We start from the raw sequence: 16,072 nt of genomic DNA on the forward strand, positions 1-16,072 counted from the left end.
CTCTGGATCCTTCTTTGTTTCCAACTTTCACATTCCAATCACCAGTAATTATCAATGCATCCTGATTGCATGTTTGATCAATTTCAGACTGCAGAAACTGGTAAAAATCTTCAATTTCCTTATATTTGGCCTTAGCAGTTGGTGCATAAATTTGAATAATAGTCGTATTTACTGGTCTTCCTTGTAGGCATATGGATATTATCCTATCACTGACAATGTTGTACTTCAGGATAGATCTTGAAATGTTCTTTTTGACGATGAGCGCAATACCATTCCTCTTCAAGTTGTCATTCCCAGTGTAGTAGACCATATGATTGTCCAATTCAAAATGACCAATACCAGTCCATTTGAGGTCACTAATGCCTAGGATATGGGTGTTTATGCATTCCATTTCATTTTTGATGATTTCCAATTTTCCTAGATTCATACTTAATAATTCCACGTTCCAATTATTAATGGATGTTTGAAGCTATTTCTTCTCATATTGAGTCGTACCACATCAGCAAATGAAGGTCCCAAAAGCTTGACTCCGTTCCAAGTCATTAAGGTGGACTCTACTTTGAGGAGGCAGCTCTCCACCAGTCATCTTTTGAGTGCCTTCCAACCAGGGGGACTCATCTTCCAGTGCTATATCAGACAGTGTTCTGCTGCTATTCATAAGGTTTTCACTGGCTGTTTCTTTTCAGAAGTAGACTTCTGGGTCCTTTTTACTAGTCTGTCTTAGTCTGGAAGCTCAGCTGAAACCTGTCCTCCATGGGTGACCCTGCTGTTATCTGAACACAGGTGGCATAGCTTCCAGCATCACAGCACCAGGCAACCCTCCACAGTATGACAAACTGACAGACACATAGGGGAATTATAGTGAATTTAGGAAATTTCATTCATTATAGAATGAAATTATAGTGGTCTAAAAAAGGGTGATTAAAATGATAACTAATAGGAGCTTCTCTTGCATGCAAAGGATAAAATTAATTTAAGGCTTTTCTCTCTTAAATCTGTAAACTCTGAATATCCAATAAGTGAATTTATATGTCATATCTCAAAGTGAACTCATAGACCTCAGCAGATACAGATTAACCAATAAGCATGGTATGCATCAGCTTACAGTAAGCAAGGTACACACAGGCTTACTTGTGTTTACTTACTAATCTATAGTGAGCAATGTCACATGGGTTTCACCAGAAAATCAAGTGAAATTTTGCACTACGGATTAGTAAGCAAGTACAATTAAGCCCCTATATACCTTGCTTACTGGATAATCCATCCCTGGACTTCAGTGGGAATAAGAAACTTCCTCAGGGGTTCCATCTTCAAACTTGACAGAAGAACTAAAGCATTGAGAGTGAGTGGCTTACCTAAAGATACAGGACAAATTATTGGGAGAGTCAGAACTAGAGCCCAGGACTGTGAGTTTTATGATATCTCTCCGTGGTAAGTGTAATTTCAGGAGTGAATGTTTAGGACAAATAAAAGAGAGTTCTAATTTACTTCACAGATAACAAGTTAGTACCCATTAGCTTGAGTTGAATTTTTAAAAGTTTGAATAACTATGAGTGGCTAAACCACAAATGGCCACCCAGGACTTAGATTATATCCTGCACCTCTTAATGTGTCCACATCTTGCACAACTGACCAGAGATGGCCAGGCTTTAGGAAGCATTTGTTAATGGTTAGTCTTGTTCTCCTGGAGCACATTTCTTAGACTTTTGGCAAAAAATACGGAATAGGTGAACTGTGGAATTGACCTCAGCTGTTATGTGTTGGTGTTGTTTTGGAACTTTCACCTACTTTTCTTTTCAATTTAGCAAACAATTGAGCAGTTTCTATATCCCAGGCTCGGGGGAAGCTAAGATGTGTAAGAGAAAGTTCTTTCCAGAAGCTCACAGTGAGGCAGGTGGGGGAGGGAGTTGGAATGATAGACACAGCTCTGTGTTAGAGAGGTGCATGTCATACAGAGGCATGACTGAGAAAAACAGTATTTTGCTAAGTGGAGAAAGAATCATGAAGAAGGTGATCTTTTCAGGTAAGCCTTGATAAATACATTTCTTGGAAGTGTTAGGGCAGGGGGCATGGTAAGAAAAAAGTGGAAAGCTTGTTAGAAGGGAAGGTGATTTAGAATTCCTAGCAAAGAGCAGAGATTTCAAATTGTTTGGCATATTTGGGAAAAGGGAAAGAATAGGTTTGGGTGGTATGGGTGGATCACAGATTGCCTTGCGGAGATACCAGGACATGAGTGATTGTAAGTAGGTTAGGACTATTACTTTATTTAAATTTTGTTCGTTTTTTAATTCCTTTAACAATGTTTAAGTGTTTCTTTTTCATATATTACATAAACCCTTCTTTGTTTTTTGAGGCCGTCTTAATATATTGATTAGTTTCAGTTTCTGTTAATTATTTTGCTTAAACTTTTACAAATGATGGTTATCTTTTATTCATCTGTTGGTTGAATAGCCATCATCTTTTATTCATCTGATTTTGTTCAGCAATTTAATGCTTCACCTCATATATTTCCTGCTCTGATTAATGGCATCATATGTTACCAAGACAGAACCTGGGAGTCACTGTAGACTTTTCCCATTTTCTTATACCCATTTGGTTGGTCCCATTGATTTTGCATTCTTCGTGTCACTTAACGTCTTCCATATTTATCCCAAACCCTGCCTTTTCTCCCTGCTCAACTGCTTGGGGTCAGGCCTCCGTCGTCTCTTAGCTAGACTTGTAAGAGTTTCCAGTGTCTGCTCCACTGCCGCCGGTGTAGTCTCAGCACAGATCTGATTGTTTCCCTGTAAGATCTCTTAGTGGATCTCTCAGTCCATTGCCATCTAGTCATTTCCGACTCATAGCAACCCTAGAGGACAGAGTAGAACTGACCCGTGGGGTTTCCAAGGAGCAGCTGGTGGACTCAAACTGCCAACCTTTTGTTTAGCAGCTGAGTCTTAACCGCTGCACTACCAGGGCTCCATTTTGACCTGAATTCCTTGCCAGACTTCTGTTGTCCTGTTGCTGTTTGTTCTATACCAATTCATTGCCACCTCAGTCCTTGACACGCCTTCTGTGCTTCGGGTAATTCAGACTATTCGTGGCTGTCCCTGATGTGTCATGCTGTTTCAGGCTTTCATGTCTTTGCACACATCTTTTCCCAGATCTGTAATGGTGTTCAAGCCTTCATGTCTTCACACACATCTTTTCCCAGATGTATAATGCTGTCTCAAGCTTTCATGTCTTTGCACGCATCCTTCTTGCTTTGTTTCAGATACCCTTCCTCATCCGTGATAACTACTATTCACGCTTCTAGACCTGATTCTGGCGTCTTCTTCCTCAGACTCACTCAAGTGTAGTTGACTACTCCCCTGTGAGCTGCCACTGTTACCAACTGTGTGCCTCTGTAATTGCTTTGATTCTGTTAGACGGCACTTTGGCTTGTGTGTCTTCCTCTGAATAGACAGGACGTGAGCACCCATGAGTAGGACTGTTCATTTGCATTTGTGTAAAACAAAAAAACCAACCCCACTGCTGTCGAGTCAGTTCCAACTCAGTGAGCCTATAGGGCAGAGTAGAACTGCCCCCATGGAGTTTCCAAGGAGTGCCTGGTGGATTTGAACTGCAGACGTTTTGATTAGCAGCCGTAGCACTTAACCACTGCACCACCAGGGTTTCCACATTTGTGTGAGCAACACTTAATTGTCGGCATATAGTGAAGATCAGGGGAACCCTGGTGGCATAGTGGTTAAGTGCTACAGCTGCTAACCAAGAGATTGGCAGTTCAAACCCACCAGGCGGTCCTTGGAAACTCTATGGGGCAGTTCTACTCTGTCCTATAGGGTCACTATGAGTCGGAATCAACTCGACAGTAGTGGGTTTGGTTTGGGTTTTTAGTGACGATCATTATTGTAGAGTACAAATAATAGAAGCATTTAAACAACAGAACTGTTCTTCTAAAGACTTTTCAAGATATTAGTTTTAACAAATCATGCTAGTGTAATAACTGAAGAGCAGAGTGTTGTAGTACCCAGCTTGTGGGGATGGTGTGATTCTCTGAGCTGCAAGTGTCAGGGTAACTGGTTCAAAGCAGATAAACATGATGTTACGGATTGTAACAAGGGACTGCCTGTTCATAAGAAGCAAATCGATAACACAGTTGAGCCAGTTCTCATTTATACGTTTTAGCAATAACACTTAAGAGTCCAACTGCACTTTTGCAAAAAATATTATACATTCTGTTTGTTAATCCATATAATATGAAAAATGAAAAGACTGTACAGTAAAACCTGCAAAAGCAGTAAAACCTGCAAAAGCCAGAACCTGTGTAAGGCGGAAACCTATCAGAGAAGGAAAACTCATATTTTCCACTAAAAGGAGTGATAGAAAAGTGGTAAGATTGCACCCTGACAACGGCAGAAAACTTCCAAGACCCAGAAAAACAAAGCAGTCCCATCGAGTTCTGGCTCTCACAGATTTCACTGTATTCAGAAAATATTGAGGGCTTGTAGCAAGTTTGAGAGAATTTGGGTCTGATTAAGGAAAAAGATACGGTGCAGCATTGCACAACAAGCTATTCATTGGGGCTTACGCACTGACAGTGGCATACTAGGGGCTGTCCACCACAGCAGGAGGCCTTCTCCCCAAGGCCAGCCCTGCAAGGAGACACCAGAAGGGGAAGAAAACCACTTAAACCAAACCCATTGCCGTCGAGACAGTTCCAACACATAGCGACCCTATAGGACAGGGTAGAACTGCCCCATAGAGTTTCCAAGGAGCGGCTGGTAGATTTGAACTGCTGACCTATGTGGTTAGCATATGTGGTTAGCAGCCATAGCACTTAACCGCTACACCACCAGGGTTTCCGGAAGGGTGGGGGCATGAAAACACCTGGAAAGAGGAGGAGGGAGGCCTTATGTGTACCTTACTCAGTGTCTTCCTGCAGCTAGGTGGGAAGCCTTCTCTGGGCCAGAGAGCTGCAATGGCAGCAGCCCCTTAAGGTCCTTAAAACTACAAGATTTTATCTTATCTATGCCGATTAGATGTTGCTTGTGGTTTTCTGGGGTATGTAAAGCAGGCAGACTCTTAAGTGGCTAAGAATCTGCTTACTTGGGCTTTTTTTTTTTTTTTTTAACAATTGAATGTATATAGATTGGAGTTTGACATCAGCTGACTTTTTTGGGTTCGTGGGCCTCAGCTTGCTGTGAAGTAAACAACTTGGGATCAATACACAGAGGCCACCTTTTACTTCTTTTTATATCCGTGGATCAAGTCTTGTCTCATTCACTGTGATTTTTTTTTTTTTTTTTTTTTTTTTTTCGCTAGAACATCTAAAGTTTAGAAATACCATTAATCTGGAACAAATCAGGTCCCCGGTATTCCTGGTAGCTAGTCTTATACTATAACAGGTACTCAGTGATTGAATGATGAGCCATTGTGATAGACATGGCAGGAAACGTCAAAGTTTGTTTTCAACAATGTTATCATTGGTTTTGTAATTTCCGGATAATTGAGGTTAAAAAAAAAAAAAACTAGTCCCGTCGAGTCGATTCTGACTCATAGCGACATAACCTTCTTAATTCCTCAAGTAGCGTTTTCTGTTTCCCCGCTGCTGGCAACTCCACATCCTGCTGCTGTCATGTGTACCTCTCAGCTTCTTCTCCACTGTCCTTGTATCTTGGCCTAGTTGCTTCTTCAATTGTGGGCCGAGAAACGAAAAAAAATGGACATTGAGTCCAAATTCTTAGATTTTGTGAAAAATGTAAATCAGAAACATTGTTTGCTTTACTTTCAAGTCAGGGCTGCTTTCCTGAAGGTCTGGGTTGCTGAATACCCCATTTCTAGTTTAGCCACCTATTATCTTATGGAATGGTTTAAAAAAATAATTTCTTTTACATCTTAAATATAATTTCTTTGAAATGTTGGTTCGTTCCAGTTAATTCTTGTTGTTCGGTGCCATCGAGTCACTTCTGACTCATAGTGACCCTAAGTGCAGCAGAACGAAACACTGCCCAGTCCTGTGGCATCCTCACAATTGTTATGCATGAGCCCGAGCTGTGTCACAGCCACTGTGTCAGTCCATCTCGTCAGGGTCTTCCTCTTTTTCACTGACCCTGTACTTAACCAAGCATAATGTCCTTCTTCAGGGTCTTATCCATTCTGATAACATGCCCAAAATATGTGAGAGAAGTCTCACCATCCTTGCTTCTAAGGAGCATTCTGGTTATATTTTTCCAAGACAAATTTGTTCGTTCTTTTGGAGTCCGTGGTATATTCAGTATTCTTTGCCAATACTGAAATTCAAAGACATAAGTTATTCTTCCATCTTAGTTATTCATTGTCCAGCTTTCCCATGTATATGAAACAATTGAAACCACCATGGCTTGGGTCCAACCCCTGGTGGCACAGTGGTTAGGAGCTACAGCAAGCTACAGCTACTAACCAAAAGGTCGGCAGTTGGAACCCACCACCTGTTCCTTGGAAACCATATGAGGCAGTTCTGCTGTGTCCTGTAGGGTCAAACTGAGTCACACTGACTCGATGGTTTGAGTCAGGCATGCCTTAGTCCTTAAAGTGACATCTTTACTTTTTAACACTTTAAAGTTAAACAGAGGTCTCTTGTTTAAAGAGCAGATTTTCCCAAAGCAATGCATCCTTTGATTTCTTGACTGTTACATCCATGGGCATTGACTGTGTATCCAAGTAAAATGAAATTCTTTACAATTTCAGTATTTTCTCACTTCATCATGATATTATTTATTGGTCCAGTTGTGAGAATTTTTGTTTTCCTTCGTTGAGGTGCAATCCATAATGAAGGCTGTAGTCCCTGATCTTCATCAGTAGTAAGTGCTTCAAGTCCTCTTCACTTTGGGCAAGTAAGGGTGTGTCATCTGCATATCCCAAGTTGTTAATGAGCCTTCCTCCAATCCTGATGCCCCATTCTTCAGACAGTCCAGCTTCTCAGATTATTTGCTCAGCAAACAGATTGAATAGGTATGGTGAAAGGATACAACCCTGACACACACCTTTCCTGATTTTAAGCCACACAGTATCCCCTTGTTCTGTTTGAACGGCTTACTCTTGGTCTACATACAGGTTCCTCATGAGCACAATTAAGTGTTCTGGAATTCCCATTCTTCTCAATGTTATCCATAATTTATTGTGATCCACACAGTCACATGCCTTTGCGAAGTCAACAATACACAGGTAAACATCTTTCTGGTATTCTCTGTTTTCAGCCAAGATCCGTCTGACATCAGCCAGTGATACCTCTTGTTCCGCATCCTTTTCTGAATCCACCTTCAATTTCTGGCAGTTCCGTCAATGTACAGCTGCAACCACTTTTGAATGATCTTCGGCAAAAATTTATTTGTATGTGATATTAATGGTATTGTTCAATAATTTTTGCATTCTGTTGGATCACCTTCCTTTGGAATGAGCGTAAATAGGAATCTCTTCCAGTTGATTGGCCAGGTAGCTGTCTTCCAAATTTCTTAACGTAGACGAGTATTTCCCGCATCACATCCATTTTTTAAACATCTCAATTGGTAATTCCATCAATTCTAGAGCCTTGTTTTTTACCAGTGCCGTTAGTGCAGCTTGGACTTCTTCCTTCAGTATCATCAGTTCTTGATCAAATGCTGCTTCCTGAAATGATTGAACATCGACCAATTATTTTTTGGTACAGTGACTCAGTATTCCTTCCATCTTCTTTTAACGTTTCCTGTATGGTTTGACATTTTCCCTGTAGAATCCTTCAATATTGCAACTCGAGGCTTGAATTTTTTCTTCAATTCTTTCAGTTTGAGAAATGCTGAGCCTGTTCATCTCTGTTGGTTTTCTAACTCCAAGTCTTTGCACGTTTCGTTGTAATGCTTGCTCTGTCTTCTCAAGCCTCCCTTTGAAATCTTCTCTTCAGCTCTTTTACTTTATGTCTTTCTTTCACTTTGGCTACTGTACAAGAGCAAGCCTCCAAATCTCTTCAGACATCCATTTTGGACTTTTCCTTCTTTCCTTTCTTTTTAATGACCTCTTGCTTTTTTCATGTATGATATCCTTGATGTCATTCCTCAAGTCGTCTGGTCTTCAGTTATTAGTGTTCAGTGCATTAAATCTATTCTTTAGATGGTCTTCATATTCAGATGGGATATACTCAAGGTCATATTTTAGCTCTCACAGACTTACTTTAATTTTCTTCAACTTCAACTTGGATAGGAACAATTGATGGTCTTTTTTACAGTTGACCCTTGGCCTTGTTCTAACTGATGATGTTGAGCTTTTCCATTGTCTCTTTCTACAGATGTAGTTCACTTGATTCCCGTGTATTCTGTCTGGTGAGGTCCATGTGCATAGTTGCCGTTTATATTGATGAAAAAAGGTATTTGTGATAAAGATGTCATTGGTTTTGCAAAATTCTCTCACACAGTGGCATTTCTATCACCAAGGCCATATTTTCTAACTACTATTTTTTTTTAATCCTTAGTTTCAACTTTCACATTCCAATCGCCGGTAATTATCAGTGCATCTTGATATGTTTTTGATCAATTTCTGACTGCAGAAGCTGGTAAAAATCTTCAGTTTCTTCATCTTTGGCATTTAGTGGTTGATGCGTAAATTTGAGTAATAGTCATATTAACTGGTCTTCCTTGTAGGCGTATGGATATTATCCTTTCACTGACAGCGTTGTACTAAAGATGGATCTTGATATGTTCTCTTTAGTATTGAATGCAATGCCATTCCTCTTAAATGTTTTATTCCCGGATGGTAGACCATAGGATTGTCTGATTCAGAATGGCCAGTAGCAGTCCATTTTAGGATATTGATGTTTATGCCTTCATTTCATTTTTGGCGATTTCCAGTTTTCCTAGATTTATATTTCATACATTCCATGTTCTGGTTATTAATGGAAGATTGCAGCTGCTGCTTCTCATCTTGAGTCATGCCACATCAGCAAATGAAGGTCCCAGAAGCTTGACTCTATCCATGTCGTTAAAATCGACTCCAATTTGAGGAGACAGCCCCTCCCCCATCGTGTTTTGAGTGCCTTTCTACCCGAGGGGCTCATCTGCCAGCACTATATCAGAGAACATTTGCTGCTATTCTTAAGGTTTTCTCTGGCTAATTTTTTCAGAAGTAGCTCGCCAGGAGTCTGTCTTATTCTGTAAGCTCTGTTGAAACCTGTCCACCAAGGGTGACCCTGGTGGTATTTGAAATACTAATGGCAGAGCTTCCAGCATCACGGCAACATGCAAGGCACCACAGTACAATGAACTGACAGACACATGGGGCCAAGTTAATAAGACAGTTAGAAAAGGTGTAGAGTACATTTTGTAACTATGATTCTTTACCTCAGGACACTTAAAAAAGTTGGTTTTCCCTGAGGAGGTGACACTTAACGCTGAGATCTGAAATGAAGTGCAGTGATTAATCAGGTGAAGAGTTTGATCACTTGTGAGGTAAGGCCAGGGCTGGCTGCAGCAAAGCGAATGCAGGACAGCTTGATAGACGTAAGGTCGGACACATTTTGGGAGTCAGATGTTGAGGATTTTAAACTTAATTGTTAGAGCAATGGGAAGCCATTTTTAGGAGAGGAATAATACACATTTTATATGAAGATTACTCGGACTATTCACCATCAGAAGATCGGAACTTGAAGGTTAAAAAGGAGAAGGGGAAGGCTATTGTAGTCTATAAAGAAATGAAAGTGTGTTGGTGGGCTAGGGTGGTGGCAGAGGAAAGGGGGAGAGTGGATGGATTTAGGATTTATTTTGGAGGTAGAATCAATAGGGCTTTTTATGTTTTAGCAATATGATTTCTTTCAGTTCTTCAGTTACCTCCTGCATGTACTTTTAGAGATTGTCACATAAGCATGCAAAGAGTTTACTCATTTTGCCTAGCAAGAAAACTCCCACTTAGCTATCTTTTTTTTTCCCTCCCCCAATATTGTATTGTGTTCTAGGTCCTATAGGGTCGCTATGAGTCAGAATCGACTCGACGGCACTGAGTTTGGTTTTTTCGTTAGGTGAAAGTTTACATAGCAAATTAATTTTCCAATCAATGATTCATACACAGATTGTTTCATGACGTTGTTTGCAATCACTGCAATGTGTCAGCACTCTCATTTCCTCCCTGAGTTCTTTGTTTCCATTAGTTCGGTTTCCCTGTCCATCCCTATCTTCTCATCTGTGGTTTTGGGCAGATGTTGCCCTTTTGTTCTCATATAGTTGATTGTTCTAAGGAGCACATTTTTCACAGATGTTATCTTTTACTTTATATCCCCGTCTGTTATTGGGCTGGAAGGTGACCTTTAGGAGTATTTATAGTTTCATATTAGAAGATCTTCCCAGGGCAGTAGTCTCAGGGGTTCCTCCAGTCTCTTTCAGACCAGTGTGTCTGGTCCTTTTTTTTTTTTTTAATTTGAATTCTGTTCTACAGAGTGGTCGATAGTGGTGGTAGGGCACCATCTAGGTCTTCTGGTCTCAGGTTAGGGGAGGCTATGGTTCATGTGGGCCATTAGTCCTTTGGGCTAATTGCTTCCTTAAGTTGTCAGTTTTCTTCGTTCTCCTTTGCCCCAGATGGGAAGAGACTAGTTATTGCTTCTTAGATGGCTGCTCATAAGCTTTTAAGACCCCAGATGCTACTCACCAGGCTAGGATATAGAGCATTACCTTTATGAACTGTGTTTTGCAGTTCACCTAGATGTCCCCCAAGACTATGGTCCTTAGTCTTCATGTCCAGTATTTTAGTCCTGATCTAAGTACTTGGAAGCCCTGGTGGCATAGTGGTTAAGTGCTACAGCTGTGAACGAAACAGTCGGCAGTTCAAATCTGCTAGGCACTCCTTGGAAACTCTGTGGGGCAGTTCTACTCTGTCCTGTGGGGTCGCTATGAGTCAGAATCAACTCAACAGCACTGGGTTTGGTTTTGGTTTTTGTCTAAGTACTCACTTATCTTTCAAAACCCATCTCAGAAGCCATCACTATCACAGCATTATTTGGTATACAGTTGGCTTATTCATTCTTTATTAATTACTTTTTTGTTTGATTAGTTTCATTATAGTTGAACCTATAATACAAGGCTTAAGAAGTGATTGAGTGACTATGAAATTTATTTACTACCTCAAGTTTGATCTCATACCTAAGAGAGGCATTCCCAAGGAATTTCATGTTAAACATAACTGAATTCTGGTCTTAAATCTGTTAAGTCTGGGTGCCAGGGCTTCCTGTCCTCACACAAGGAAATTATTAGCCTTCAGAGGGCACATATTGTAAAAACACTATTTCAGTTGTTACTGTGCCAGGTAAAACCTGTTTTATACTAATATTGAACACCATCCTCCTACTGGTCATAGGAAAAAATTCGTCTTATATTGATGTGTTTTTGAACTTTCTAACACTGCACTTGTCACACCTTTCTTCTTTTGCCTTTATGAGACTTTGCAGATTTTCCATAAATACCTGTATAAAGAAATTTGTTAACTGTATTTGAATTTAGAAATATTCTGATTTAGAAATATGAACGTAATACCATTCTTGTCTTTTTGTGCTTACTTTTGGGTACTGTTCTTAACTTGACATAAACTTGTAATGACTGGTAGCTGAGAAGGAAATAATCTTTATCTTGTGTCCTCCTAAAATAATTTTTGTTGTTCTAATCCATGTGTGTTTTGTAATCCTTATTATTAGGTTGATTATCTTGGAGCTATTTTAAATTCTTATTTATGTGGTTTTACAAAATAGTTGTTTTATTTCTTATTTCCCTTCTGCCTTATTGTTCCAGTGCTGTTTTTCACTGAGAACTGAATTTATGTGATGGAAATCTCATAAAATTATATAAATCTGTTTTGTTTAACTTTTCATTTGTTATAAAGCTATTAAGTAAATTAAGCAGCTGTTGATTAATGAGGAATGTAGATAAAACAAATATTCCTGTTAACATAATCATACTTAGCAGTGAAGCGCTGTTGTCATCTGTGGATTATCATCCCAGGTGTGCAGACCATGTGAGAAGAATGGAATTGGGATTTAGAGAAGAGAGAAAGTTGGGTCACGGAACTAAAGATGGATCGTTAGATTTTTCTCAAGTTCCATGACCAACACAAGATTTACTACCACAGAATTGGGGGTCATTAGCCAATATTAGTTCTTTGTAGTCTTTTGTGTTGATTCTATAGGAATTGTAGTTTTGATCTGGAAGAAAGAAATTATCCTATTCTACTATCCACTTGATTTTTTAATAAACTAACCCAAACCAAACCCATTGTCATCGAGTTGATTCCAACTCATAGTCACCCTATGGGACAGAGTAGACCTGCCTCACAAGGTTTCCAAGGAGCAGTTGATGGATTCAAACTGCTGACCTTTTGGTTAGCAGCCAAGCTCTTAACCACTGCACCACTAGGGCTCCTGATATTTTAAGAATGGTATTTAAATATCAGTAGCATTTTACCTGTATGTTCAAGATTGTTTTGTTTTGTATAAATGTATGGTTTTTCCATTTTAACAACATTCACTTTTGATAGAGTAATGTGTGGTTTCTTTTCCTTTTTTTTAAATTCCTCTTTCTTTTCGATACACAGGAATACTCTGAAGATAGTAACTCCGAGCCAAATGTGGATTTGGAAAATCAGTACTATAATTCCAAAGCGTTAAAAGAAGATGATCCAAAAGCAGCGTTGAGCAGTTTCCAAAAGGTTCATATTTTTTTCCAGTTGATTCTGTGCCTTAAAGTTTATTTTTTAATGACGAATAAATCCCTAGTGATTTTATCCTAGAAATGTGTTTCAGGCATATAATGTGAAATTAATGACAAATCTAGACATTGGATGTCATTAGAAAATAGCATATTAGTATTCAGTTGGACTAAAAATGTCTTTCTTTTTTAGGTTTTGGAACTTGAAGGTGAAAAGGGAGAATGGGGATTTAAAGCACTGAAACAAATGATTAAGATTAACTTCAAATTGGTAAGCTTTATTTTGAGGAGAATTAAGCTAATAATGAAATTAAATAGGTAAAAACCTCTTGGCAGCAAATATAACCATATCTACTTCTCAAAAACAGTTCTCTGGATATGTTTCTATACTTAGCCTGCTTTGCAGTTATGACAATAGTAATTCTACTTAGTAGAAAAAATCTGCATAAGATACAAAAGTTTTCTGTTCAAGAAAACTTATCCTTTAAATACAAGGATAGTATTTAGCTGTATTATTATTAATAGAGTGGCTTTTCCACATTCTTTTAGTGTTTATTTTGAAGGTTTAAAATTTTGTTGTTCATAGGAGTTCCTCTTCCACTGACTAAAGCCAAAAATTGCAGTGTTGTTTTTGACTCATTTCTTTGTCTCTCACCCCACAAATAATCTATTAGCTAATCCAGGTGGCTTTATATATCTTCAAAATGTATCCATGTCTGACTGCTTCTTACCATTTCTACTTCTGCTACCCTGGTCTAAGCCAACATCATCTCTGACCTGGATTATTACAGCCACCTCCTAACTGGTCTTCTTACTTCCATCCTTGCCCTGCTACAGTTTGTTCTCCACAAGCATCAGAGTGATTCTTTTAAAATGTAAGTTTGATTATGTCATTCTTTTGCTCAGAATCTTCTAATGGTTTTCATCCCCCTCGATAAGATCCAAAATCCTTACCATGGTCTACAAGGCCATATGTAAGCTCACCCTTTTCTACCTTTCTGATCTTTTTTTCTGTGCTCTCCCTGGCTTGCATTTGGCTGCTTCCTCTGCCCAAATGCTCTTCTCCTGGAAAGCTAGCTATATGGCTCTTTTCCTCACTTGATTCAGGTGTCTATTCATATATCACCATATATCAGATCAAACCACACTATATGAAAGAGCATTCTTACCATCATCACTTTCACCTTACCCAGCTGTTTTTCTTCTTTGCGTATATCGCCACTTGCTCTTTACTTATTTATTGCCTCTCCCCCCTCACTCCATCCCACCCCTAGTAGATTATAAGCTCCACGAAAGCAGAACTTTGTTTGTTCACTCCTGGAACATACAATGGTAGCTGGCACCATTATTTTATTGAATGAACTCATAGATAAGCTGGAATTGTCATGATGTTATACTCTTATAGAATGTCAATCATCAGTACCATTGAACTCATCAAATGAAATTGAAGAGTACAAGGTAGACATGGACAGGAAGAGAAGCATTTAGGATATGAGACAAGGAATAGATAGCATCTTAGTTATCTAGTGCTACTATAACAGAAATACCACAAGTAGATGGCTTTAACAAAGAGAAACTTATTCTCTCACAGTTTAAGAGGCTAGAAGTCCGAATTCAGGGTGGCAACTCCAAGATAAAGTTTTCTCTTTCTGTTGGCTCTGGAGGAAGGTCCTTGTCATCAATCTTCTATGGTTAAGGAGCTTCTCAGCACAGGGACCCTGGGTCCAAAGGACGCACTATTCTCTTGGTTCTTGTTTATTGGTGGTATGAGTTTTCCCTGTCTCTGCTCACTTCTCTCTTTTATATCTCAAGAGAGATTGGCTTGAGATACAACTTAATCTTGTAGATTGAGTCCTGTCTCATTAACATCATAACCAAAACCCATTGCCAAGTCAATTCTGACTCATAGAGACCCTAGAGGACAGAGTAGAACTGCCCCACAGGGTTTCCAGGGAGCACCTGGTGGATTCAAACTGCCAACCTTTTGGTTAGCAGCCATAGCACTTAACCACTATGCCACCAGGATTTCCCGTTAACATAGAGGTAGGATGTACAACACATGGAAAAACCATTATCAGATGACAAAAAGGTGCAAAACCACACAATACTGGGAATCATGGCCTAGCCAAGTTGATATATATTTTGGGGGGACACAACTCAGTCCATGACAGATACAGATGTGAATTTTAGATTTTTTTTTAATGGTAGAGAAACTTTGAGAGAAGAGATAAAGTGAAGCTCGGATTACCAGAATTAAGCTCTCTAGCTGATATAAGAGCTATGACAAACAGAAGAATAGCCGATGATGTGTTACCACTATCTTTTTCCCCTGTTTCTGTATTTCTCATATGCCTGCTCCCTCTCCCCATTAGCGTCTCCATCCCATCCATCTGAAATTGAATTCCCTGAATTAACTAGTTAATTTCCAGTAATCTTGCATCCCACAGTTCTTGATGTAAGGGGCCCTCATGGCTTCTACCAAGATGATCTACAGGATGTTTTAGCTCATTTCTTCCCTCCCAAATATCAGGACTATCAAAACACGTTAAATGTCATTAAGTATATGTGTATTACATTTAACTCTAGTAAAAGGAGAAAAAGTATCTGTATTGCATTTACCCTCTCCAGTTCTACTGCTTTGGTGTATGCAAAGCACCTCTGTATTACACAAAGCCCCTGTGCTTTCCTTCCATTTATTGTTTGTAAAAATGCTAAACACAAATACATACTATATTTACATTAATAATTTAGAGGCCTATGGTAGTAGAATCATTTTTGTCAGGGGACAGAGATTTTGATTAAGTAGTAGTAGGAGCTAAATGTTCAACTCTTAAAATTGTGTGGTTTGAAATAATAACTGAGTCCTTTATACAAATCGGCTATCTTAACGTATTAGCAATGATTTAGTTTTTGAGCCCATTTAAACAATATGGTACCCTTAAGACGTCTATTGCCATTTCACCTGCAACAGAGGTGGGAAGGAAGAAGGGAAAAGTTTACTTGCAGTCTGCCTTCTTTATCTACCTTTTGCTTGTTCTGGTAACATCTGTGAATACATTGTAGTTCACAAGAGTAATTTCAGCTTCTATCCCTGCCCCCTCCCTCCCCTGTTCCTGGTTGGATTCCAAGTAGGGCCCACACTGCTATATCATGGTTTTGTTATCAACTGTGTGTTCACCACTGCAGATAAAACCAGAGATGATTACCTAACTTTCCCTCGATCTTTAATTACCATAACATAATTTTTTAAAAAATGAGCTTTAAATTTATGAAGGCATAGGGAAATGAAATCAAAACTATAACTTTTTATTAAAACTCCAATTCAGTACCAAGATAAAATCTCAGAGTGGGAACAATTATATATCCTTTTGTCACAAGATATGCTCTGTAACTTGAGTTTTGTA

General features: G+C 39.2%; 1 protein-coding gene across 2 annotated transcripts in view; it reads left to right on the forward strand.

Moving 5' to 3' along the window:
* COPS2 (COP9 signalosome subunit 2) overlaps positions 1-16,072 on the forward strand; it is a 52,500-nt gene that overhangs the window by 16,120 nt on the left and 20,308 nt on the right. For both annotated transcript variants that reach the window (XM_010599663.3, XM_003420125.4), the window contains exons 2-3: positions 12,556-12,669; positions 12,862-12,939. In XM_010599663.3, coding sequence (XP_010597965.2) covers positions 12,556-12,669; positions 12,862-12,939 — 192 coding nt within the window. The remainder of the gene's footprint in view (positions 1-12,555; positions 12,670-12,861; positions 12,940-16,072) is intronic.

The sequence above is a fragment of the Loxodonta africana genome, chromosome 10 (genome assembly GCF_030014295.1).
Source record: "Loxodonta africana isolate mLoxAfr1 chromosome 10, mLoxAfr1.hap2, whole genome shotgun sequence".
NCBI classification, from domain to species: domain Eukaryota; kingdom Metazoa; phylum Chordata; class Mammalia; order Proboscidea; family Elephantidae; genus Loxodonta; species Loxodonta africana.